The sequence below is a fragment of the Trachypithecus francoisi genome, unplaced genomic scaffold (genome assembly GCF_009764315.1).
Source record: "Trachypithecus francoisi isolate TF-2019V2 unplaced genomic scaffold, Tfra_2.0 Lachesis_group10, whole genome shotgun sequence".
In the NCBI taxonomy this organism is placed as follows: Eukaryota; Metazoa; Chordata; class Mammalia; order Primates; family Cercopithecidae; genus Trachypithecus; species Trachypithecus francoisi.
The window spans coordinates 32,344,857-32,371,949 of NW_022681455.1; the positions used below are offsets into that span (position 1 = coordinate 32,344,857).

At 40.1% G+C, this 27,093-nt stretch overlaps 2 protein-coding genes and 1 long non-coding RNA gene across 3 annotated transcripts in view; 1 reads left to right on the forward strand and 2 right to left on the reverse strand.

Annotated features, from left to right (window-relative positions):
- TSBP1 (testis expressed basic protein 1) overlaps nucleotides 1-27,093 on the reverse strand; it is a 70,697-nt gene that overhangs the window by 24,811 nt on the left and 18,793 nt on the right. Inside the window, exons 8-9 of the mRNA XM_033219813.1 lie at nucleotides 22,494-22,514; nucleotides 18,839-18,877 (exon numbers count right to left, since the gene is read on the reverse strand). Coding sequence (XP_033075704.1) covers nucleotides 18,839-18,877; nucleotides 22,494-22,514 — 60 coding nt within the window. The remainder of the gene's footprint in view (nucleotides 1-18,838; nucleotides 18,878-22,493; nucleotides 22,515-27,093) is intronic.
- Nucleotides 613-15,545, reverse strand: LOC117087002. The gene is made up of 8 exons (XR_004438638.1): nucleotides 15,525-15,545; nucleotides 14,809-14,829; nucleotides 14,329-14,349; nucleotides 10,582-10,602; nucleotides 9,135-9,155; nucleotides 1,716-1,739; nucleotides 1,245-1,265; nucleotides 613-633 (listed from the first exon to the last, which is right to left on the reverse strand). It is a non-coding gene; the product is annotated as an uncharacterized LOC117087002 (long non-coding RNA).
- LOC117087001 (heterogeneous nuclear ribonucleoprotein A1-like) lies at nucleotides 3,913-5,561 on the forward strand. Its single transcript, XM_033216727.1, has one exon. It carries the CDS (start codon nucleotides 4,060-4,062, stop codon nucleotides 4,741-4,743), a length of 684 nt encoding a protein of 227 aa, XP_033072618.1. The 5' UTR covers nucleotides 3,913-4,059; the 3' UTR covers nucleotides 4,744-5,561.

Genomic DNA, 27,093 nt, shown 5'->3' on the forward strand with positions numbered 1-27,093 from the left:
ACCTACTCTCTGGATTAAGTAAGATGCTTTGACAACTCTGGATGTGAATTCTTGCATGAAGAGGTTGGCTGGAGCAGGGCAATAGCTACCCTCTTCAGATTATATGTGTCCTCCCAGTTTTACACAGTTCCCAGGAGACGCACCTCATCTTGCTCATTTACTGACCTGCCTGGGCTCTTTTGGCATCTGCGTGTTTAACCTTGATAGGAACTTTGGGTTTTAATATTAATGTGATATAATTTCAGGCTGAGGCATCCAAGCGATGTTGGGTTTGCTTAAATCATTTGTAACTGAGATATGAGAACCAGATTTACAGTTTGGAAAACTAAGACATAGTGTGAAAGGTGGTTTCACGAATTCTATATTAAATATCATTGTCAGTGCTTGATCTGGTTTAAATATTGAGTCACTGTTCGTATGTGTTACCTTGGAAGTTGAGTTTATAATGGGAAATACTACAGTTACCAATCAAAAAGGCTGACTTGCAGTCCTAATCTTGAAGGCTTTGGGTTATGTAGAAGCAAATGAATATGAGAAATATGAGGCACTTAGAAATAGAAACATCTAAGATAAGTCTCCACATATGACCAGCTGAGAAGTAAAGGTACTTACTTGCGGTTCTCTGCGAAATTACTGAAAAATAAGCAAACAAAAATCCATTTAATTTTTCTCAAATAGAAAACACATAGTATTATCTAATATATTTTGCTGGAGTCTGTGAGGGGAGGACTTGGGTGAGTAATGAAGGAGGTATTCCAAACCACCCTATAGATCATTTGGTTTTAGATTAGTTTTATAATGCAAAACTAGATGTAGGATTTAACAGTGATGATGTAATGATGAAATCAAAGGTAGAGTTTCCTTAAAGGCCCTCTTCCATTTATTGGACCTGAATAGCTTTGGGCATAGTGTTGGGAAAACACCACTGGATCCTTGCACTATAATGTTTGAAGGAACACTGAAGGTTTCTCTCCATTTAGACATCATTTTGGATTTCATCTCTCTTTCTCTCTTTCTCTCTCCACCCCCCTGAAAATTCCTCCGACTTGTTATTTCAGTATTGTTCAGTTTATTGTTGATGAATGCTAGCTTACTCCCGCTTTTAATTAGTGTTTTAAAAAAATTATAGGGCAAGCAGGGTAATAAGGAAGCAAGAGAAGAATGGGAAACTCAAATCACTTTGACAGAAGTGAAATGAAGGGGACCACAGAGAACCAAAGAAGAAAAAGAGATGTTATACTTACTTATGGGTGCCACGGGTGCACCTAAAAACCAAATTAGATATCAGTGAAGATTTCTTTGAAAGAAACAAGGTTCCCTCTAGGGAGGTATATTTGTGTAGGGGAGAATCTTGGACACCGTTCTGGGTCCGAATTATGATTCTATGACTAAGTATTCTTGAGTAAGTATTTGGCTCAGTTTCTTATCTCTTACAAAGGGGTTAGTGGAATTATTCTGAGGATTAAATGAGATAATGTAATTAAAGCACTTAAATAGTTCTAGAGGAGATACAAAGTAAATATATGTTTGAAGCTATGTAAATATAACTTCCTTCTCAGGGAGAAGCTGGATGAGCAGAAGGCAGAGGAAACTGGAAGCTTGGAGTCAGGCAGCTGCACACACAGTTAGAAACGAGCAGGGTAGAGACAGGTCTCTAAGCCTTGCAGGGAGCAACAAGAACAACAGAAAACAGTAGAAAAAGAAATTGAACTTACCGCGGGGTGCTGAAGGTGGACCAGCTGAAAAACAGAGAGGTATCTTAGCAACTGTTTTTTCTCCATGATATTTTCCTTTCTATGTAGAGAGTTTCTTCTTGGTAGGTCATTATAACAATAGGGAAAACTTTCCCTTTGGTATTCATTTACTTTTAACATGAATCAGCAGAATGTGAACTTTCAGAAAATCATCAATAACTTCATGGAATTTTGATGATGGGAAGGTAAATGGTTAAAGTAGTATGTACCCCAAACCCAGAAATCTTAGCAGCACCAGGGAAAGGAAAGATTCTAGAATCCTACAGTGCTGAAAACATGGACTTACTGATAGCAAGTGAAATGAATCCAGCTTGTAAATAGACCAGAGAAAATTATCTCCTTTTTCTTTCCCCTTTGCTCAAATTGTCTTTCAATTTGTTAAGTCCCTTGTAATATATCATTTTGACCTGCTGATAACTTTCTCCCCTGCTCTTTATTTTTTAATAAAATATTAACTTTTCCATGGAGTTATTTAAAAGGTGAGAGAATGATGTGTCACGTGAAAGCAAAATATGGAGGAAATGCCCTATAATTTTTTAAAGTTGTTGTTTAAAGTTTAGGCTTAAATCCTCTAAAGTCTCTAAAAGATGATACAAAATTTTCTTAGATGTTTTGGAATTTAGTGTGGAGCAAGAGAGCAGATACAGCAGGAGGGTCAAATGAAAAAGGGTTATAGAAACTTCTTATCTACTCCTTTCTCTCCTACCATTTTTTCCCTTTGTAAGACAGTCTCTTTTTTTTTTAATTATACTTTAAGTTCTAGGGTACATGTGCACAATGTGCAGGTTTGTTACATATGCATACATGTGCCATGTTGGTGTGCTGCACCCATTAACTCGTCATTTACATTAGGTATATCTCCTAATGCTATCCCTCCCTCGTTCCCCCTCCCCACAATAGGCCCTGGTGTGTGATGTTCCCCTTCCTGTGTCCAAGTGATCTCATTATTCAATTCCCACCTATGAGTGAGAACATATAGTGTTTGGTAAGATAGTCTCTTGTTGATGGGCTTTGAAATTTTGTAAACTTTTTTTCTCTGCTCTGACTTATCTCTTCCCTTTTTGCAGTGACTGGTAACTGCTTGAAATCCTGCAGGGGATTGTAAATTGGTAGTCTTAAAACTTTCCAGTACGGCCGGGCGCGGTGGCTCAAGCCTGTAATCCCAGCACTTTGGGAGGCCGAGACGGGCGGATCACGAGGTCAGGAGATCGAGACCATCCTGGCTAACACGGTGAAACCCCGTCTCTACTAAAAATACAAAAAAAAAAAAAAAAAACTAGCCGGGCGAGGTGGTGGGCGCCTGTAGTCCCAGCTACTCGGGAGGCTGAGGCAGGAGAATGGTGTAAACCTGGGAGACGGAGCTTGCAGTGAGCTGAGATCCGGCCACTGCACTCCAGTCCGGGCGACAGAGCGAGACTCCGCCTCAAAACAAAAAACAAAAAACAAAAAACAAAAAAAACTTTCCAGTACATCGTTAGTAATCCAGAGAGGTTTTGATAATGAGACAGCAAGGGGCCAAGATGTATCTCAAGCCCTTTGTATCCCAATATGGTCAGATAAAGACTCTTGGGCTCCACTAGAGACCAACTGAGTCCTAAAGGAGAAAATTAAATGAACACATAGACTTACTGATTGTGTGAGGATGCGATCTGACTGAAAAACAAGCAAAGATATTTTTTGTTACCCCCTTCTTGTTTCTTTTCCTACTCATTTTTTTTTCTATTGGTAAAATTACTAGTGATATACTTGCTTGAACAGTTTCTTTTTTTTTTTTAAATCAAAGGCACTAGAAATTTCCAAAACACTATCAGCTAGTTGAATTCTGGACAATGGAAAAACAAAAGGCTGAGAACTTCAAGTTCCATGTTGCAACTCAAATTCCAACAGACATCAGTGGATTTTGATAAGTGCACCACAGAGTAACAAACAAATAACTGACTAATTGCCCGTACAGATGACTTATCTAGAAAGCAGAAATGGCTCTATATGATTTTTCTCTCATTTTTTTCCTTCTGCATGGAAAGTTCCTAATTAACATTCTTTAGAGTCATGTAGAAACTTTTTTCTCTGGTCTTTACTTTTTGTATGAGTCAGTGAATGTTCTAGAAACTTATTAATAATGTATTTATGCCTTTCTGCCCATGGACGCCATGGAAGAAGTATCGTGGAAGTCTCTCTTCTCCCGGCCATCTTGTCTAAGTCAGAGTCTCCTAAAGAGCCAGAACAGCTGAGGAAGTTCTTCATTGGAGGGTTGAGCTTTGAAACAACTGGTGAGAGCCTGAGGAGCCATTTTGAGCAATGAGGAATGCTCCCGGACTGTGTGGTCATGAGAGATCCAAGCACCAAGCACTCCAGGGGCTTTGGGTTTGTCACATATGCCACTGTGGAGGAGGTAGATACAGCCATGAATGCAAGGCCATACAAGGTGAATGGAAGAGTTGTGGAACCAAAGAGAACTGTCACAAGAGAAGATTCTCAAAGACCAGGTGCCCACTTAACTGTGATAAAGATGTTTGTTGGTGGCATTAAAGAAGACACTGAAGAACATCAACTAAGAGATGATTTTGAACAGTTTGGAAAAATTGAAGTGATTGAAATCATGACTGACCGAGGCAGCAGCAAGAAAAAAGGCTTTACTTTTGTAACCTTTGACAACCATGACTCCATGGATAAGACTGTCATTCAGAAATACCATATTATGAATGGCCACAACTGTGAAGTTAGAAAAGCCCTATCAAAGCAGGAGATGGCTAGTGCTCCATCCAGCCAAAGAGGTCGAAGTGGTTCTGGAAACTTTGGTGGTGATCGTGGAGGTGGTTTTGGTGGGAATGACAGCTTTGGTCATGGAAGAAACTTCAGTGGTCATGGTGGATTTGGTGGCAGCCATGGTGGTGGTGGATATGGTGACAGTGGGGATGGCTATAATGGATTTGGTAATGATGGAAGAAATTTTGGAGGTAGTGGAAGCTACAATGATTTTGGCAGTTAAAACAATCAGTCTTCAAATTCTGGATCCATGAAGGGAGGAAACTTTGGAGGCAGAAGCTCTGGCCCCTATGGTGGTGGAGGCCAATACTTTCCCAAAGCATGAAACCAAAGTGGCTATGACGGTTCCAGTAGCAGCAGTAGCTATGGCAGTGGCAGAAGATTTTAATGAGAAAACAAAGCTTAGCAGGAGAGGAGAGCCAGAGAAGTGACAGGGAAGCTACAGGTTACAACAGATTTGTGAACTCAGCCAAGCACAGTGGTGGCAGGGCCTAGCTGGTACAAAGAAGACATGTTTTAGACAAATACTCATGTGTATGGGCAAAAAACTCAAGGACTGTATTTGTGATTAATTGTATAACAGATTATTTTAGTTTCTGTTCTGTGGAAAGTGTAAAGCAATCCAACAAAGGGTTTTGATGTAGATTTTTTTTTGTACCCATGCTGTTGATTGCTAAATGCAATAGTCTGATCGTGACGCTGAAAAAAAACTAATATATTTGTGTTCTGAGTAATGGAAAAATAAGGGACCAAGGAAATTGGAAGTTTATCGTATCACAATGTGAATGCATACATTTTGGCTTAAGATACGTTAGACACTGCTGGAGACAATTGAGTTTCAGTCATGAAGGGAAATAGTCAAACTCACAAGAGGATCCGATAGCTGAAAAACAAAGATAAACCAATGTGTACAGGCTGCTGAAAGAGGAGCTAGTTTTTTTTACTACTTTCCTGAAAGGAAATATCAGAAATGGCAATGGAAGAAACATCCTTCTTAGGGCAGGGGCATAGAGCTCTGGGCTGGGGAATATACCTGCCATCATGCCTTGTGGGAATTCTGCCTTCTGCTTAGTATAGGAGGCTGCAGGAAAGGGAGATGATTTATCTCTTCCCTTTTTGCAGTGAGTGGTTACTGCTGGAAATCCTGTGGGGGATTGGTAATTTCTTTAAACTGTGCTGCCTTTACCTTTCTTCTCCTTATTTCTGCAATTTTGTGAAAGCTTTCATTTATTCATACAAATATCCTTCCCTTCCCTCGTTGACAAGTCACTATAAACTTAGGGTAGTTTCCGAAGTGTATCTCTCTATTTTGGGTTGATCAGTGGGTTTGGTATTCTCCTTTATTCATTCCTTTTAGGGGTGGAGGAGCAGCTAAATAGTGGAACAAGCAAAAGAGATGAAGGAATATGAGTTTCTACACACACAAGACAGAAATGAGCAGAGAGGAAAAGTATGCTAGGCCCTATAACAGGCATGGAACTTAACCAGTCATTACTGAAGTTTCAGCTGGTGGTAAGAAACAGAAGGAACACACAATGGAGAAATCAACATGTGTAGAACCAAGTGAATTCAGTTCTCCCTTGATAGGCTTAAAGAGGGTAACTGCAGAGAGGATATGGGGGCCTCTAAAATCTGACAGCTCAGTGCATGTCCAGTCTTACGTGCCTTACTTTGTGCTTTGTAGCCTCAGACCTGTTTCTGCTGGTCTGAGGCAGGAGATTAGTTATAAAGTGATAAAGTGAGGCTTTATTCTTCCTTCTTATTTCACTCAGGGACAGTAAATGCTTGAAACACTTCTAGAGGTTCATAATGTCTTAAACTTACACTTATATGTACTTTTGTCAGTCTCCTTTGCTTTTTCGTTTATTTTCTTTCTTTCTGTTTTTTTTTTTTTTTTGAGGCAGAGTCTTGCTGTGTTACCTAGGCTGGAGTGCAGTGGCATGGCCTTGGCTCACTGCAACCTCTGCCTTCTGGGTTCAAGCGATTACAGGTGCCTGCCACCAAGTCTGGCTAATTTTTGTAGTTTGTTTTTTTTTTTTTTGAGATGGAGTCTTGCTCTGTCACCCTGGCTGGAGTGCAGTGGTGTGATCTCGGCTCACTGCAAGCTCTGCCTCCTGGGTTCACGCCATTTTCCTGCCTCAGCCTCCTGAGTAGCTAGGACTACAGGCACCCGCCACCACAACTGGCTAATTTTTTTGTGTGTGTGTTTTTAATAGAGATGGGGTTTCACCATGTTAGCCAGGATGGTCTCGATCTCCTGACCTCATGATCTGCCCGCCTTGGCCTCCCAAACTGCTGGTATTACAGGCGTGAGCCACTGCGCCCAGCCTAAGTTTTATATTTTTAATAGAGACGCAGTTTCATCATCTTGGCTAGGCTAGATCTGGCCCATGGGGCCTCCCAAAGTGCTGGGATTACAGGCGTGAGCCACTGCGCCCAGTATCATTTTTTTTTTTTTTTTTGAGACAGAGTCTCACTCTGTCGCCCAGGCTGGAGTGCAGTGACGCCATCTCGGCCTACTGCAACCTCCACCTCCTGGGTTCAAGTGATTCTCCTGCCTCAGCCTCCTGAGTAGCTGGGATTACAGGCATGCGACACCACGCCCGGCCAATTTTTGTGTTTTTAGTAGAGATGAAGTTTCACCATGTTGGCCAGGCTGGTCTTGAACTTCTGACCTCAAGTGATCCACCCTCCTCGGCCTCTCAAAGTGCTAGGGTTATAGGAGTGAGCCACTGCGCCCGGCCAAATTTTTGTATTTTTAGTAGAGACAGGGTTTCACCACATTGGTCAGGCAAGTCTTGAACTCCTGACTTCGTGATACACCTGCCTTGAGTTCCCAAAGTGCTGGGATTACAGGCATGAGCCACCATGCCCGGTCCCGGCCTCATTTTCTTTAGTCATTCTTTTTCAACTAACCTTTTAATTAATTAATTATATTTAAGAGTTGCAAGTACAGATTTCTTATGTGCATATATGACAAAGTGGTGAAGTCTGGGCTTTTAGCGTACCCATTACTCAAATAGTGAATATTCTACCCGGTAATAACCTTTCAATTGACTTGAAACGTCTTCTTCCTACTCTCTTTACTAGGGCTGTCGTGAACCACTAATTTTTGTTAAAGTCATTTAAATTTTAATCAATTCATTTTGCACTTTCTCCAAATCACTTATAACTTAGGGAAAAGCTAGGAAGGAATAAAATAGCAGTATAATTTTCATTTGTACACTATCATATTTTTAAAGTGTTTACACATAGGGGAGAGGGAGTCAAGCAGGGGAGAAAAGGGAAAGGGAATTCATGTATCCATGTAGATTCTCTGGCACATGGTGGCTATTAGGGAACTTTGGACCACATGTGACCCTTCCCTTAGCCCCAGTGAGATCCTCTGAGGTGGGCTGGCTTATGTTTATCCTCCGGGTAATAATTATGAGAACTTCCAAAGCTATAAGTCTTGGCAATATCTGTGAGTACTGAGAAAAATCAGTCTTGATTCAGGGGAATAGTCAGTAACAAATGGCTCTTATTCATGCACAAAAAGGATAGTTAGAACCAGAATTTAGGGCAGTAAATACCTAGTTTTAATGGTCATAGTATGATTGTGTGGGATGCTGCCTGCTCTCTACACATTTTGGGTTTGTTTTCCCAAGTGATCTTATAGGAGTGTAAACTCCATGGCACCAGAGACCAACCACATCTCTCTCTTCCTTATTCATGATGCTCAGCTTAGTATCTGATGCATGGTAGGAGATCAGCTAGATGAAGGAATGTTTGTTTGAATATATGTGACTTGCCTTCTGATAATCCTTCCTGCTTGACTTAAACTTTCTAATGCTACCTCTTAATTTCTAGACTCAGAATTTCCCATGTCCTGGGGTTGGTTTGATGCCCTATATTTTAACACCGGTTTCTCCCTAGTTCGTCACAATATGGACTTTCACTTTATTCTCTTCCATATGTGATGCTTCTGCCAGTTCCTGTAATTACAGCCCAATTACTGTCATATCGTGTTCCACGAGGTGCTCTGTCCTTTCTTTTCCTCTCTGCCGTGTGTGTGTGTTTGCGCATGCGCGCACGTGTGGTGGGGATGAAAGGTGTTTGGAGATAGAGAGCAGGATAGGACATGAGGAAAGAGAAAGGCCTTTGGAGAGAAGACCGGAGAACTCAGGTTAGACTAGACCCAGAATAGTATTTCCTGTAAAATTTTATTGTCTTTTCTCCCTTTTGTATTTATTCTTAAAATTTGATTTTCTTTTCTCATTTCCTCCTCATTGTCTCCATTATCTTTGAATGGGTCCTTTAGAAACTACAAAGCACTTCAGAACTGGAAAGCTGCCCTTATTATTCTCTCTCTGCTACTTTAGAAAATTCTTCTGTATTGTTATATAAGACATTGTGACTATTTCTGGGGAAATTTTCTTACTCTTTTTCTTTAAAAAAAAAAATAGCCCTGGAGAATTCTCAGTAGGTTGAAACCAGGAAGCATAAAAACATGCGTAAAACAACTGCTCTTATGGCAGTAAGACACATCTAGGGCATTTCAGACAGGGACCAGGCCCTCTAGACACTGGAGAAGATCAAGGAACCTGGAGGGAGAAGGATAGGTAAGGTACTTACCATTGGGTCCAGGATATTGTACTAAAAAATAGAAACAAACAAATTAAACACACACACACACACACACACACACACACACTTATATTTTTTGAGACAGAGTCTCACTCTGTCGCCCAGGCTGGAGTGCGGTGGGGTGATCTTGGCTCACTACAACCTCCACCTTCTGTGTTCAAGTGATTCTCGTGCCTCAGCCTCCTGAGTAGCAGGGATTACAGGTGCCCGCCACCATGCCTGGCTATTTTTTGTATTTTTAGTAGAGATGGGGTTTCGCCATGTTGGCCAGGCTGGTCTTGCACTCCTGACCTCAGGTGATCCGCCCACCTTGGCCTCCCGAAGTGCTGGGATTACAGGTGTGAGCCACTGCGCCTGGCCCAAAAACACCTCTATTAGTGCTGTTTTCCCAAGGCAAGCAGAGAAAATGATTTTCTCAGGAATTACTAAATCTCTTTATTCAGGATTAAATATTTTTCATTGCACTACTGCTGTACTGTAGCCTCTCCATAAGAACCAGATCTACGAGATTATTAACCCTGTTTTAGTTAGCATAACCACTTCATTCTTGCTTTTCATTATAGGTGTTGGAGGTGAGATCCTTAATTGTATTCCTTTCCCCACATTCCCCCAGTCTTTTTTCCTCACATCATTCTGTTTCACTCTCAGCTATCTTTCTTTTATATTCTTGTTCATTTCTTATTTTCTTTTCCAGATTCGATTACACCTTTGCCTTAGGAAGCTATTCTAATGATTATTGACAAGCCACTAAAATCACTATTAGAACAATGCCTGTCTGTTATGAATTTTAAGGTAATGGAATTTCCATTTTCTAAAATATACTTGGTTGCCCAGAGAGATGTTAGTGTTAATCCAAACTGCACCATTTTGTAAGCCTCCAGCTATTTTGAAGACCTTGGTCAACGTAAAACATTCCACGGGGGTTCAGGCTGTGAGAAACGTTCTGCTTAACCACCTGATTACAAGGTGGACAAAGGGCCAACTAAAGAAACCTCCCTATCATATTCTGCTGGGAGAAAGTGCAAGGAACACCACATTCTGCAGGAACAGGGGCCAGAACCCCCTTATCATGGGAACATCTTATCAATATCCTGCTGGGCAGCGAGCCATACTACCCAGACCCCTCCCACCCATGCCTATAAGTATCCCCAGCCTGTAAGCCGCGGTGGACACTGGCATTAGGCTAGTTCCCCGCTTCTGTAGGTCTTATGCTGGACATAAAGCCTGCATTTGCTGTAGAGCCACCACTCTCTCTGTGTCTTTCTTTAACCCTTACCTTCCCTCCAAAACCTAACAGTTAGGATATGGGGAAATGAAAGTCTAAGACATATGATTTTTAGATTCTTTAACCCAGATACTTAAACAGTTGGAGCCAGTCTCCTTCAGACATAGTAAGAAGCCAATAGAGATAAGTTGATATATACAGGCAGCTTACCAATAGGTCCTGGAGTATGCACTAAAAAAGAAGTTCAAATTGGCATATTAGTATGGTTGTTTGACTGGGGAGTATATTTTTCACTAATTTTATCCTAGAACGGAGGCTTTGAGAGGTAGAGCAGGGGAGAAGAAGTGATATCAGTTATGAGATCATTAGGGAGAATTAATCCAACTATGTTAACTATAGAAAAAAGGAAAAAGAATATTTAGCATTTACTGCAGTATTTCAGCCCAAGGTGAAAGTTTTTATAGGATTCTTGTCAACCTAAGAGATACTAGGGAAAGGTGAAACTTTGTTATTAGGTATTAACATTACTGATAGTAGGGAAAGGTGAAACACTTCCTGTCAGTAGGAGTAGAAAATATTTCTTTCCCAAGGGACTATTCTTTCACTAAAATCTTTATTTCTGATCAACTAATATGTTCCAGAGGTAGACATTAGAATGGGAGGTAAGAATCCAGTTTCCTCTTCTCATAGCTTCCAGCTTATTGGAGAGTGATAGAGCAGTGACTGCTGCTTTGATTAGCTTTAGAGTCTGTGAGCAAAGAGTCAACAAAACCTTCTGTTTTTTTTTTTTTTTTTTTCCTTTGAGACAAAGTCTCACTCTGTCACCCAGGCTGGAGTGCAGTGGTGCAATTATAGCTCACTACAGTCTCCACCTCCTGGGCTCAAGTGATCTTCCCACCTCAGCCTCCTGAGTAGCTAGGACTACAGCTGCATGCCATTATGCCTGGCTAATTAAAAAGAATTTTTTTGTAGAGATGGGGTCTTGCTCTGTTGTTGCTTAGGCTGGTCTTGAACTCCTGGTCTCAAGTGATCCTCCTGCCTTAGCCTCCCAAAGTACAGGGATTATAGGTGTGAGCCCATGCCTGGCCCAAACCTTCAGTTTTTAATGAGAATTTGGCCTTCAGTTGGTTTTCTAGCTCTGATCACCCGATGACCTGATAAATATCGAAAGCCTGTTATATTTATTTATTTATTTATTTTTGAGACAGAGTCTCACTCTGTTGCCCAGGCTGGAGTGCAGTGGCATGATCTTGGCTCCCTACAACCTCTACCCCCTGGGTTCAAGCGATTCTCCTACCTCAGCCTCCTGAGTAGCTGGGACTGTAGGTGCACGACACCACACCCAGCTAATTTTTGTGTATTTTTTAAGTAGAGATGGGATTTCACCATATTGGCCAGGCTGGTCTTAAACTTCTGACCCTGTGATTCGCTGGTCTTGGCCTCCCAAAGGGCTGGGATTACCGCGCCTGGCCGAAAGCCTGTTATGTTATTTAGCAACACTGCTTACATAAGAATGATCCTTGATGTCAGACTGCATCTGAACTGGGAGAACTGTAAATATGTATTAAGAAGCCATAACTTTGGGCTTCCCTGAGTGCAGTGACCCATGTGTTTGGTCATATTCCTTACGGGATCCCTGCAGGTAATGTGTATGAGGTTCTTATAGGAGATTTTAGTTCCTGGTAGACCTGTGGGGTTTCTAAGCCAGGTCAGCTCCCAACTCATCTAACAGAAGGCCAAGCAGAAAAGGTCCTAGGTGGCTATGTGGACACCTGCATGGATCATGGCGAGTACTGCTCCCACAGCAGAGGGATAGCTGATAATGCCCTTGCTGGCAAGCTGTGCTTCCTGCCTTAGGTCCTACTGAGTAGACTGGTGCCAGATGAGAGCTATGGTAATCTTGTAAGTCTGCAAGGTTAGTTGAATCTGAAAATACCATATCCTCACCCAGTGGGCATTGCAGTTAATAATCCTTCACTTCAGTGTCACTCAGGATGGGAAACATCCAAATTTTGATCAATATAATCCCCAAACTTTTAACTCTGAATTTTTTTTTCTGTGTATAAACACCTAGAAAGTGGCTGTCCAGATCTGGATACCCTTGGCTATGAGCAGTAGACCAGTTATACGTTTAGATATTATGCTAATAGTTGCTTTGTCTGTATCTACAAATATGTATCTTTGATTCTGAAGTAGAACTCTTAGGAAACCTGCCCTCTTGACATAAGTTACTAAATCCTTGGATAGGTGATCACTTCAAAATGTATTTTGTTTCTTCAGTTTTTCTATATTTTCTTCCTGTTTCCAGTTTCAATTTGTGACTTCTTGTACCTTTATTTTTATTCTCTTTCTCAACATATTCGTTTCTCTTCTTTATTCTCTTATGTGCCAATTCACTTACTCTTTCTCCTTCCAATTTTCTTCCTACTTTTGTTCTTTTAAAATTTCTCCTATTTATCTGTCTCTAACCTGCATCTTCATTCTTTATCTGTTACTATTTGTGTTACTCATTCTCTCACTTTATCTCCTCTAGGCCTTTACTACCTTTTAATCTCAACATTAGAAGTTCATTTTATTCACTGTTAATAACTTGTTATAACACCCAAAAATGGAAAGATAGTGGAAAGAATGAAGAGTTAATAAAACTTTAGTCTTAATTTTACTAACTAACCCATCCTCTTTTTTTTTTTTTTTTTTGAGAATGACTCCTGACCCTCAGTTTCCTCATTTCTAAATGTGAGGATAATAACTTCCTTACCCATTGCCATTTGATGTTGTTTAGATGCAACAAAGTAATGTACACAAGTGTTAGAAAAATAGTAGTAAGACCTTATAGGGATCACTCAAAGAATGTGAGTAGGTTGCTAAAAGTTGCTGAAAATAGAGCCTAACTCTTCTGGAGAGAACTTTTCAGGGCAATTAGAAAGGAAAGAAAGGCCGGGCGAGGTGGCTCAAGCCTGTAATCCCAACACTTTCGGAGGGTGAGGCAGGCAGATCACGAGGTCAGGAGATCGAGATCATCCTGGCTAACATGGTAAAACCCCATCTCTGCTAAAAATACAAAAAAATTAGCCGGGCGTGGTGACGGGCACCTGTAGTCCCAGCTACTCAGGAGGCTGAGACAGGAGAATGGCTTGAACACAGGAGGCGGAGCTTGCAGTGAGCCGAGATCGCGCCACTGCACTCCAGCCTGGGCCACAGAGCTAGACTCTTTCTTCCCCCCCCACCCCCCCCAAAAAAGGAAAGGAAACTTAAAATTTGCATTATTTTACAAAGTGAAGATTATCTAATAATGGAAAAATCATTTCCATGGAAAGCAAAGCAGGAAGTTTGGGTGCTGGGTTCTAAATCTTTATTAAATATTGACTCTACAGAGCTAGATTATATGCTGAAGTGGAAACAGCTTAGCATCCGCTTAGACCATCTCTAGCGCGATATTTTTCACTTTGCATTTCAGCTTCATAGTTAATATATTTTTATTGCAAAACCTGGATGAGTCCAACCTGAAGGAGCACTGGGTGAAATTATGAGGTGGCAGAAGGACTTGATCCTTGAGTCCTTGGGCATGAATAATTGAATTGAAAATAGATTGATGTTCTTTTTTTTTTTTTTTTGAGACGGAGTCTTGCTCTGCCGCCCAGGCTGGAGTGCAGTGGCCGGATCTCTGCTCACTGCAAGCTCCGCCTCCCGGGTTCACGCCATTCTCCTGCCTCAGCCTCCCGAGTAGCTGGGACTACAGGTGCCTGCCACCTCGCCCAGCTAGTTTTTTTGTATTTTTTAGTAGAGACGGGGTTTCACTGTGTTAGCCAGGATGGTCTTGATCTCCTGACCTCGTGATCCGCCCGTCTCGGCCTCCCAAAGTGCTGGGATTACAGGCTTGAGCCACCGCGCCCGGCCTAGATTGATGTTCTAAGTAAAGTACCAAAAGGCATTATAATTGAGAATCAGATGACTTACCAATGGTTTTGTGAGAGAGCTCTAAAGAAAAAAGAGAAAAGAAATCAGTAGCTATATATATATGTATTTTATATATACTTTTTATTTATGTACTTTCATTTATATACTTTCCCCAGTAGGAATCTGCATCACTAATGTCAAGTTCAGTTGCAGTTGAGTAGTAGAAATGGTGACTTTCTTGCTATGGCAAACTAGTACATGTAAGGGCCTCCTCATCTAAAAATCCCTTGTGTGATGCTGAGGAGCCATTGGAAATCTGCAAGCGTTCATCCTCCACTTTGTAGTTTGCTTTTATTGGTGAAGTGTACGTTCACAGAGCTAATCATGATTTACTGAAATGCTAGGTCGAAGAAAAATAAGAGGATGAAGAAAATGTGAACTCTAAACCCTTGAAATCCCAACATGGAAACCAGGTACTGATCCCTAAGATACTGCAGGAAAGTAAAATGCTCACTGTGGAGAATCAGACAGCAAACTTACTGATAGGTCCTGTAGCTCCAGCTGCAAGAGAGAGAGAGAGAGAGAGAGGGAGAAAGAAAAAGATATCAGTATGCTTCACCACTGTGAAGGAAATTCCCATTGCCTAACACTCACTCTAGGGAGTATCATAAATAGAAACAACGGGAAGATCAAGAGTTGCTTGTATGGCGAGCCTCAGGCAGGCTCCCTGTTGCACAATATAAGGGACCTACAGGGATGGAGGCCTCCTCCTGCTTTCAGGGATGGTTGGAAATCTTCAGAGGGTTGGGAAAGACTCACTCCATATTAATCTGTTATGCCTCTATTTTTCTTCTTACATTTTATTGTCCCTTGCCCCCAGTTTCCTTAGAGACGTGGTTTATTTGAAAGATGTACCTTCCCTTGCTGATGGATCATTATGACTATTAGTAAGAGGGCTGTTTTGGTTTATATTTTTAAATGTTAGCCTGTGAGATTTCTTAACACTTTGTGGATGGCCTCTTTGGAAACTATGTAACAGGAATGCTAGGGGAATTGAGAAAGACAGTGTTAAGAAAGCATGTCACCCCCAAACCTCAGCATCACACAATATACCCATTAGCAAACCTGCATTTGCACCACCTGAATCTAAAATAAAAGTTGAAATTATTTAGAAAAATGCAGAGCAGATCAGGCCCCAAGACCTCGTAGGTCAGATATCAAAGGGACCAGAGTGGAAAAACAAACTTGATACTTACGAATAGGGGCTGTGAATTGCACTGAAATACAAAAAGGAGGAAAGTGTGTTTTGACATTAACAGAATTTTCATTTTACCGATATTGTTTCTAAATAAACTATAAAACAATTCAACTAGAGGAGAACAACTACTGTGGGACTGCAGATAATCTTAGCCTGGAAGCCGCATAACCCTCCTACCAATTTAAATCATTCAGCATCCATCTTAAATGAGAAATTTAGGTAACTAAAAAATAATAAATGTAAATAATTAAAATAAAATACAATTTTAAACATGAATTATTTGGCTTTCCCTTATCCTAAATTTGGTAACAATTCAGGATATTGTGTCTGATGGCTTGGGCATCAGAAGGTGTCAGAAGATCTGAATATAAATAAGAAGTATGAGTGAGAAATCCTGTACGGGTAGAAATGGTAACAGGATGTGGAGAGGACCCCATATCCCGCAGAAGGCCAAAGAACGTTAGAGAAAACAGAAAAGGAACTCACTTATAGGTCTAATAGTTTCAGCTAAAATATGGAAAAACCAAAATAGAACTAATGAGAAAATACTGTTTGCATTAAAATTCTTTCTGGGAAAACATCACAAATGTAGACACCAGGAGCAAAATTTCCACTTCCATGGAGGAACAAATAGAGTTTATAAATGCTTCCTTCTTCACCTTGGAGGACCCCGGTTACTGCTGGAATCTGCCAGCTGGAACTGTAGGGATGCACATTTGGTCAGGCAGGGTTCCTTCCCCTTTCCCGTTGGGTGTCCTGCTTGTATCTCAGTAGATTACACAGGCCATTGCCTGTCTTCCAGCTGGCTAATTTGAACTTGCTTAGCTAGAATCTATAGCCTCATCTTCTGAAGGAGACAGTGGGAATTTCTGTCTCTGTGGTGATTTTGGCCCTTATTCAACAGAGTAACTTGGCCTGCCATATAAGAGGGAATAGAAACTGCTAGGTTGACTTAAGACATTTATAGGTATGAGTAGTGGGCAAAGGAATTGAAACACTAGACCCACATACTTGTTAATAATGCAGTAACAGTCTTCTTATTTATGACCACACACACACACACACACACACACACACACACCCCACCACACCTCTACACCTCATGCACCTCACAGGCTATAAGTGATCCTCTCACCTTGGCCTCCCAAAGTGCTGGGATTACGTGTATGAGCCACTGTGCTTGGCCTAATATGTGCTTTTATGATACCTACCCAGTATTTGCTCTCGAAGTTTGACTTGATTATTTTAATAATGTTTCATTTGTATAAACACTCCAAGAGGAGTAGATACAGGATGTGATATACCACGAGCTTTAATTCTCAAATCACTTTTTTCCTCTTTCCTTCAGAGTTAGTGCTGCCTCAGGGGCTCAAGCTCTGAACATCCTCAAAAATGAAGGATGGAAATGTGTTAAAAAGTGAATTAAACCCTGATGAGTTTCATCTTTCTTGTCTTTGACTTTAAGATCAGTCTTGGTATGGAGAATCGGCAGGGCTGGAAAAGCTGGTTAAATTTGGACCAAGTGCATTCATCTTTTTATTTCCTCTCTCAGGGCAGAGAATTAAAATCCTGTAGAGCAATGGTTCTTAAACTTTGGTATGCATGCAAATCACCTGGGGATCTTGTTAAAATGCAAAGTCTCATTTAGTAGGTCAGGGGTGGGCAACAGGCTCAGACTCTGCATCTCTAAAACTCCAAGGTGATGTTGATGCAGGTCCTTGGACTCACTTTAAGCATCAAAGCCATAAAGGGCTGGTAAAATCTCAGATCATATAAAAGTCATTGTTTCCATTTACCATTATTTTTTTTCCTTTTTAAATCAACTTCCTCTCACTTATCCCTTATTCTCTATTCCCAACCAATGCTTCTTCCAGAGATGTACGCTACAGTTTCATTTAAAATTCTATCTGGATACTTCTTTCAGATTTATTCTTTGTTCATAGCAGGGGATATACATCCCACAAACATCAGTGACAGTCTGGGATCCTCGGTCAGTGAGCTGGGACTTACTGCATGTCACTGAAATTTTCTTGGTGGGTCTTAAGTAGAATGGCCACCATCAAGCCTCTTTCTTTGAGTGTTACTGGGTTTTCTCACAGGGCAATCTTTCTTCCTTTCACTTGACCATTTTTTGTTCTTTACTCTTTTCCCTTTGCTGTTGAATCTCAAGAGTTTGGAAAAGTTAAAGGTAATAGCACTTTCTTACAGAGGCACCGCAGTTTATTAAGATAAGAATAGAGAATAAAGAAGGGGAAAAGAATGGACAATTTGTGAAAGAAACAAAAGCATCTAGAAATATGAAATGTCTTACATATTCTAACAGTTTAGTAGAGCAAAGCACATGAGAATTAAAGGGCAGAAAAAGAACTTACTAATGGCTCCAGCAGTTCTGGCTAAAATACAAACAAAAAAGGTGAGTTTAGAGACAGCATGACTCAAGGGTGTTTATCTCAGGGAGTTTCAGATCAAGCATTTACTACACATTTGATTTACATGGAAAGGCAGCAAGAAGGTAAGCAGGCATTTTCCTTTTTTCCTTAGGAGACTGTGAAAATCATACTCCCTGCAGTTATTATTCTTAATTTTCATTATCTTCCTGCTGTCAAATCCTTCTAAAGATTATAGACAATTTTCCCTGGCCCCAGAAACTTTTTCACAATTTCATTAATTAATCTAGTTTTTATTATAAAAATTTCCCCTTTGCTAAATGAAAAAATTAATCAGTCACAGGCCGGGCGCAGTGGCTCACGCCTGTAATCCTAGCACTTTGGGAGGCCGAGGCGGGTGGATCACCTGAGGTTGGGAGTTCGAGACCAGCCTGACCAACATGGAGAAACCCCGTCTCTACTAAAAATACAAAATTAGCTGGGCCTGGTGGCACATGCCTGTAATCCCAGCTACTAGGGAGGCTGAGGCAGGAGAATTGCTTGAACCTGGGAGGCGGAGGTTGCGGTGAGCTGAGATCATGCCATTGCACTCCAGCCTGGGCAACAAGAGTGAAACTCCACCTCAAAAAAAAAAAAAAAAAAAAAAAAAAATTAATCAGTCACTTATAGGATCTTGAAATCAGCCTCAAATTCCTCATACTGGTAAAAGAAAGAGAACAGTAAAATTGCAAGTTTTTCTCCTTTCCTCCACCTTTATGTGCCTTCTCACCACCCTCCCCATTCCTCTGGTAGCAGGCACATTGTAGAACATCCAAATCATTACACTTGATATGCATGTATCAAAATATCACATGTATCCCATAAATTTGTGCAATTATTAGGTGTCAGTAAAAAAAGGACTGAGTTGTGTATATGGGAAACTTACAGAGAGGTTCTTCAATTGTTTTTAAACATTTTATACTACCTATAATAAAAATTGAAAAGTATAATATTAGATTAGATTTAGATTAGACTTTAGACTAAATTAGATTTAGACTATCAGAAGGCATGGAGATAGATAATCCCGTTCCCTCCTCCTCCTCCCCAGGTGTGGTACAAACAGTCTTGAGGTTAAAGACCTGAGTCCCAATTTTGCTCTTCTTTAGCTCTGTGATTTTGGGCAAGTCACTAAATGTTTTGAACATTAATTTTCTCATCTCTAAAACAGAAGTGGTGTCCCCATCTTACTTATATTGTGAAGTTGCAGTGAAAAATCAGGAGTAATAACAGAAGGGAAAGCTGAAAAGTTGTATTAGAAATGTTATGGAAAGAAATATTCAGTAACTATAAACAAATGAAATACTTTGGCAAAGTAGTAAGCTACTTTATTTTACTTTTTTCTGCTTTATTTTTTCCTTTTATTTCTGACTGTCATTTGAAAAGTTCTGAGTCCTGACAGCAGAGCATTATAATGTGCACTTAATTGTGTTTTTATTTTTGATTTATTAATTTGTGTTATTTTAATCTTTAAAATAACCCTGTCTTCTTGTGTACCTTAGTACCTGAATTATGTCATTTTAATCTCTGTTGCTTCTGTCTTGAGAAATAACCAATCATATTTTAAGACATTGAAAATTTTGCAATTTTTTCTCTTAAAATAATTGAATAATTTGTTTCCTTCTTTGTGTATAATTATTTTTCGCTTATTTGTTACTTTGCTGTTTTGGGAGGGAAATAGTAGCTTTCCCCAGAAACAACAGGATCTACCCTCAGCATTTGGGAAGAGATGTCTGTTTTTCTATGTGGTATTTTAGGCCATCAATCACTGAACTGTCAGTTTCTTGAGAAGGTGAAGCCACTTCCACCACCAAATAAAGATAATTTTAAAAGGACAGTTTTCTATACTTAAGATTTTTTCAGATTTAAGATATTATCCTATGTTAGGAGTGACAAGTATACTTGAGTTATGCATATTTAATTTTGATCAATTAGTATGACTATCTGGAGATCAGAGGAATTTTAGGATACATGTGGGCTGAGGAGGTAAGAGAATCATGATCAATTACTGATGTCTGCCGTAGACAAAGGCATGAGCAGAAATGTAACACAGATCATATATATTCCATTCCTGACCTAAAGTAATATGGAATAATGAGGAGAAAGGAGTTTTTCTTTTCTCTTCTTTTTTTTTTTTTTTTTTTTTGAGACAGTCTTTGTCACCCAGGCTGGAGTGCAGTGGCACAATCTCGGCTCACTGCAGCCTTCGCCTCCTGAGTTCAAGGCATTCTTGTGCCTCAGCCCCCTGATTAGCTTGAATTACAGGCATGCGCCACCACACCCAGCTAATTTTTGTATCTTTATTGGAGATGAGGTTTCACCATGTTGACCAGGATGGTCTCAAACTCCTGGCCTCAAGTGATCCCCCTACCTCGGCCTCCCAATGTGCTGGGATTACAGGCATGAGCCTCCGTACTGGGCCAAGAAAGGAAATTCTTGAACTGAGTATTTTGTGGTGTTTTCCAGCTGAAGACAAATAAGCAGGGCAGTGAAAGGCATTTATTTGTTGCCTTACAGAGCAAAGAAGCAGATAAAAAAAACTTAGGATGTACATATCCTGCCAAAATACTGAATATTATGTGTTTTGGATTAAGGACACTGTCTCTGTGGATATTCTTCCTAATGGGAACATCCAAGTTAGTTCGTTTGGAGAGTACCACATTTTCCATACCAGACAGAATTCCTCATTATCTTTGTGGTGATCACAAACTCACTTGCATTAAGGGGTCCAGCAGGTCTCATGATTGTGAATCTGCTAGAGTTATAAGGGATAGAGATGGTGAAAAGTCCATGCCCTGCTCAGAGGCATTCAAATTCAAAGTTTAAAATAATGCCATGCTGGCCAAACAAAACACATCTACAGGTGGCACTGGGCTACTGTTGGCTAATTTGGAATCTGTATTTTCAGAAAAGAAGAGATGATTTCAGTGAGCACCATCTATACTTCAGCAACAGTGCAGTTTGAGATCAGCATCATATGGGTTGTGGCCTGAGTCGGGATAGGGCGAGTGAATCCCTTTCTTTTCCTTATTTTAAGGATAGGTATTGGTTGGGTCACATTTAATTAAAACCTGTGAGTAATAAACTTGTTCAGATTGTGAAGCATCTGGAAGTTTTGATACCTTTTAGAAAAAAATAATGAAATATGATATATTTAATTCCATCTTTGAACAAGAAACAACTTTGCTAGTAGGAAATGTGACCCTAATATGCAACCACAAAAGTAATAGTCAATATGAAAAATTTTGTAGGAAAAGCACATAGATCAGAAAAAAATCTGTCCAGCCAGGGTTATCTGTTTTGGATTTTTTGCCGATTTCCTCACTTCTCTGCTCCTCGTTCCTGTCACAATCTTCCCTTCATTTAGAAAATGTGTTCATTTTTTTTTTTGACGATCAATTGAAATCAGTTCCAGAAGGTTTATTTAAACTTTACCTCTTTGGTTTTCCTCCCTTCTCCATTCATTTTTTCTAGCTTCCCTCACTTCTCTGTTCTTTTATTTTGAGATGGAGTCTCACCCTGTCACCCAGGCTGGAGTGCAGTTGTGCGATCCTGGCTCACTGCAACCTGCCCTTCCCGGGTTCAAGTGATTCTCCTGCCTCAGCCTCCCTAGTAGCTGGGATTACAGGCACACACCACCATGCCCAACTAATTTTGTATTTTTGGTAGAGATGGGGTTTCACCATGTTAGCCAGGCTGGTCTTGAACTCCTGACCTCAGGTGATCCACCCGCCTCAGCCTCCTAAAGTGTCATGATTACGGGCGTGAGCCACAGTACCTAGCCTCTTCTCTGTTCTTTTATTTGATTAATTTTCAACTGGTTGTTGAAATTAGTTATACAACTGACTTGGAATTTTAATGAGAGATTAAATACACAAATAGTAAGTAGGGAACCGGGATACAACTCTAGTTAGCCTGGCTCTAGAGTCTGCATGCTTAACTTCTAGGCAATAGTCCTCTGTAAATTGAAAATAATTAACAAGCAAATTTATTTTAAAAGTGATTTTTAGTAGGTCTTATATTACTTTCAATTCATGGAGAAATAGTATATAGTTCAGATAAGAAGTGAGCAATAACTTTTTTCTAAGCCCACAGTCAGAGTATACAGCATAATTTCCTCCCTTGAAGATAGGCTGTGATTAGAGAGGGACGTAGTTAGGATCTGTTTAAGAAGGAAGAAAATCAAACCTGTTCTATACCTTAAGGAGAAGCAGTTAAAGGAAGGAAAATATTTAAAGATGTAGAAGAGAGAAGCAAAGACTTCTGAAGAAATAAGGGAGTGAGAGGTTGTGGTCAAAGGCAAGAAGGAAGGAATTTGCTTAAGCAAGGTGGGAGGTCTCATTGTCTTAGAGGGGGGGAAAGGTGATAAAGGTGGGCATGATCCAGTTAAGATGGCTAATGAAGGACAAGGTGGAGAATCATGAGACTTAAGCCCTGTTACACGGACATAGCAGGAAACAGAAAATAGTTCAGACAGGGAGAAGTCCTCTGCCTTGTGTAGGAGTCCAACACCACCAGATTTTGAAACAAAAAGATAAACTTACTCATGGATCCTTGAGGTGAAGCTAAAGAACAATAACAATTATTCAAGTCAGTCTAAAGTTTCAATAATCCATCAATTTCCCAAGAGTCTTCCCGGAAATAGGTCCTCCCTCAGGTTATTAGACTTTCCATTCCCCTGTAGGTAGGCTCATAAAGTGGTCACACTTGTAGGTGGTCCCATGTCTTTTCCCCCTTAGACACTATGCAGGAGTGAAAGTTACAGGGGAATATTCAGATTTACTATATTTCCAATATTCTGATTTCATTCACCACCTTTCTCCTGTCTTTTCCATTTCTCCCTCCCTTTTTCTTTCATCTTTTCAGTTTGGAGAGTCTTCTTTCCCTAATGTGATAGCTTCAAGAACCAAAGAAAGGCAATGTGACAAAGGTTCTAGTTTTATAAGAAAAGAATACCGAGATTGAGAAAGAGAAGGGCTGTGCCTGAGTATGCAAAAAATTAAAGGCAATTTTAGCCTCCAGTTTTCTTCACTTTAAGTTCAGCACGTTTTCCTTCATATTCTTTACAATTTTCTCTTCTTTCTGGAATATTCCTTAAAAATTTTTTTTTCTTTAACGTACCATCTTCCCTCCCCAACATTTTTTTTCTGTTGTTTTTGTTCATCTCTAAAATGTTCCTCTTGTAAAATAAAAAATTCTAGGGCAAGGCTTGTAGAAGGTTTAATGATATTAACTTTGATAGTAATTTGTACAAGCTACCATAGAATGAACCCTCACTATATTCAGTGGAGAAAGTCTGGACATTAGACTTATTTGTCTTACATTGACTGTTAAATGACTATGCAAAGTTTGATAATTCTCACCATCTTTTGGAACTGCATTTAACTGATCTATGACAGGGTTTAATAATTTTTCTTCTGCTCAACTTTTATGATTCAGTGAGGCTACATTCACAAACTAAAGCCCTATGTTCTTGGGCCTTTTAGCCTTAGGGTAAGTTTTGGTAGGAGAAGCAAAAAGGCTGACTTTCTAGAAATAGGGCCTGCCTAGAAAGAGGCAAATAAGGAGGATGAGGTCCCTAGACAAACAAGGGTTTATGGTACTGAAACAACCAAGAACTTGCTCAATTCCCTTGTAAACTGTGTTAAATACCCACATCTCTAAGGGCACATCGATTGCTTAAAAGCATCAGTGTTAACCCCCCTTTGAAAAGAAGATCAGAAAAAACATCCCTCACACTACCTTCCCCAGGGAGCATCAGATCCTCTATGCCAGCTGTAGTGTGATTTTTTTCATGGATTGTTTAGGCATCTTGTACTCTGGTGGTGTGGCCAAGGCCCAGAATGACATGTAGGACTGACGATGAGCAGAGAAGGTGATTCCCTTTTCCTTTTCTTCTCAGCCTTTGTAAAGGTTGAAACTCTTAAGAAAACTTGGAAGACCTCAGTCTTTTTTTTTTTTCTGGGACAGGGTTTCACTCTGTTGCCCAGGTTGAAGTTCAGTGGTTCTGTCATAGCTCACTGTAACCTCTCACTACTGGGCTCAAGTGATCTTCCCATCTCAGCCTCCTGTGTAGCTAGGACTACAGGCATGCCACCATGCCCTACTAATCCTTTTAATTGTTTTGAAGAGACAGAGCCTCACTATGTTGTCCAGGCAGGTCTTGAGTTCCTGGCCTCCAGGATCCTTCTACTTCAGCCTCCCAAAATGCTGGGATTACAGGTGTAAGCCACCATGCTTGGCCCTTAGTTTTTTTTTTTTTTCTTTTTTCTTTTTCCTCTACTTGCTTTGAGGAGGTGGAGGACCTTAGTCTTGATTAAACTTTCCTTAGTTTCCCTATGTACTTCCTTCTTATCTGCTTGCTCTCATTTCTCTTTCCTAAATTAGAAATAGAAAATAAACTGAAATATGATTCCTGGAGTTGGCACTGAGGAATAATAATAAAAATCCACATCAGTCTGAGTTAATTGGTTTATAAAGTATACAATTCTCACTGAAATCATTTTAGAAAGGGGACCCTTGATTAGGTCTCATTAAGTACAATGGGCCATCAACTACTAGAATGCTTGGGTTTGAATCCTGGTTCCCCTACTTACTAGCTGTGTTACTCTGCCTGTTTTTTATTTTTTTATGCCTAAGTTTATTCATTTTAAAAATAGAATTTATAATAATATCTACTTCCTAGGATTATTATGAAGAAGTGTTTAGGACAGAGCCTGGAGCATAATGCTCAACACATATTATTATATCATTGTTTCACATTGCAGTCCTTATCTGTTTATACATGTACGGGTAATGGACCACAGCCTCCTCCATCTTGGGCACCATGCTAGTTCAAGATTTTCAAAGAAATAATAGGATCAAGTCCTTTGAGGTCCTGGTTTGAGAAGCCCTTTCTCAAGTTACCACAGTCCAGTGAATTGCTTATGAGAATTATCTCTCAAGAGGGCCTCATCCATTCTGCAGGACCACATATCATCTTGAGCTTCAGGGATGAATAGCTTCCTGGTGGCCCTATGCATCCTTCAGCTAAATACTCTATGTAACTAATTACTCATCATCCTTTGAGATTAATCCCCAAATGGGTCACATCCTCATTTAATTTACTCACCATCTGAAAATAATCCTCATCTTAAGGATGCTTATTATCATAATGCTTTTTTAAATTCCTAATTGGACGTTCCTTCCACCTCTCCTTACTCTCTAAAACACACCATGCTGTCAGAAATTCGTATCAGCAAATTTTCCTATATCTTGAACTTCTCCAAACGTTTTCTTCACCATCTTGCTTTAATATGCCTGACTGCCCTTTAAAATACTGTATCTCAAGGCTGGGTGCAGTGTCTCATGCCTGTAACCCCAGCAATTTGGGAAGCCGGGGAGGGCAAATCACTTGAGGCCAGGAGTTCAAGACCAGCCTGGGCAAGATGGCAAAACCCTGTCTCTACTAAAAATACAAAAATTAGCCGGACATGGTGGCGCACGCCTGTAATCCCAGCTACTTGGGTGGCTGAGGCACAAGAATTGCTTGAACCCGGGAGGTGGAGTTGCAGGGAGGTGGAGTTGCAGGGAGCCGAGATTGCACCCTGCACTCCAGTCTGGGCAACAGAGTGAGATTCTATCTCAAAAAAAAAAAAAAAAAAAAAATACTGTATCTCAGATGTTGCTCAAAGGACACAAAGTTTCAGTTAGATAGGAGCAATACATTCAGGAGATCTTTTGTACAATATGGTGGTTATAGTTAATAATGTGTTATACTTGACATTTGCTAAGAGGGTGGATTTTAAGAGTTCTCTCTACAAAAAGTATGTGAGGAAATGGATATATTAACAGCTTGATTTAGTCATTCTACAGTGTATACATATATCAACACATTATGTTGTATACCATAAATATATACACATTTGTCAATTAAAAATGATAACATTTTTAAAAAACCATGTCTCTTACAGCCCTCTTAGTGATTTTTTTTTTTTTTTTTTTTGAGACAGGATCTCACTCTGTCACCCAGGCTGGAGTGCAGTGGTGCAATCACAGCTCACTGTAGCCTTGACCTCTTGGGCTCAAGTGATCCTCCCACTTCAGCCTTCCAAGTAGCTGGGACCACAGGTGCACGCCACCATGCTGGCTAATTTTTTATTCATTGTAGAGACAGGGTCTCACTCTGTTGTTGAGGCTGTGACGTCTGGTTTTTTGTTTGTTTGTTTGTTTGTTTAGAAAAAGTCCATACCCATATACATGGCTGAATGTAGGTAAATGTCATTTTTGCTCCCCATTGCTGTTTCCAAACAATATCTTCTCCAGTAGAAACTCCTGTTGTCTTTGAAGCACATATGAGACTTTACTCTGTACCTCTCTCCTTGTTGCTATCATAAATAAATATGATGATCATTCTTTCCCATTTCATTCTCTACCAGAAGCCAGGGTTGCCTTTTTACAGCATACATGTGGCTTTATCCCTTCCCTGATGAAAACAATGGCTTATTGTGGTGCTCAGAAGTGTTCTCCATATTTTATTCTAAAAGACTTTTTGTGATCTGGCCTCTCCCTACCTTTCAGACTCCTCCACCATCATTCACAACTGGCTTTCAGCAATCTCTCATACGTGCTACTCTTCTTCCCCTCTCAGGAACTTGGTGTTCTTTCTGCCTGAGATACTCTTCCCTAAGATCCTCGTGTGGCTGCCACCTTTTCACCATCCAGTGTCAGTTCAAATATCTCCTCAGGGAAATTTCTTTCGATCTCCTAGCTAAAGGCCCTCACTTCTTGGTCCTGCTGTATCATATTATCTTAATTTGTTTTCTCTGTAGAATTTACTATGATAGTCTAATAATCATAGTAGGAATTAATCTAGAAAGGGAAATTATTGTATTTGTTTGCTTACGTGTTTATTTTCTGTCTTACCTCACTAGAATCTATGCTGTCTATGAAATACTTATATTGTTATATTGACAATACTTATATTGTCTTAAGCATAGCAGCTGCAATGCTCGAAATTTCCCCTTTGGAGGGTTTTTATGGCAAGCCTGTCTCACATGGGTCCTCTGCAGATTTTGCTGGATAAATTGAAGATTTGAGTTTATTGTTTAGCATGTTTCAACCCCCAAATGTTTTACCCTTTCTGTAAGTTAGATGAAAACAAAG

Bases quoted from the DNA above. Each gene is read 5' to 3' on its own strand.
- LOC117087001 (XM_033216727.1), top strand. From the start codon at position 4,060: ATGCTCCCGGACTGTGTGGTCATGAGAGATCCAAGCACCAAGCACTCC.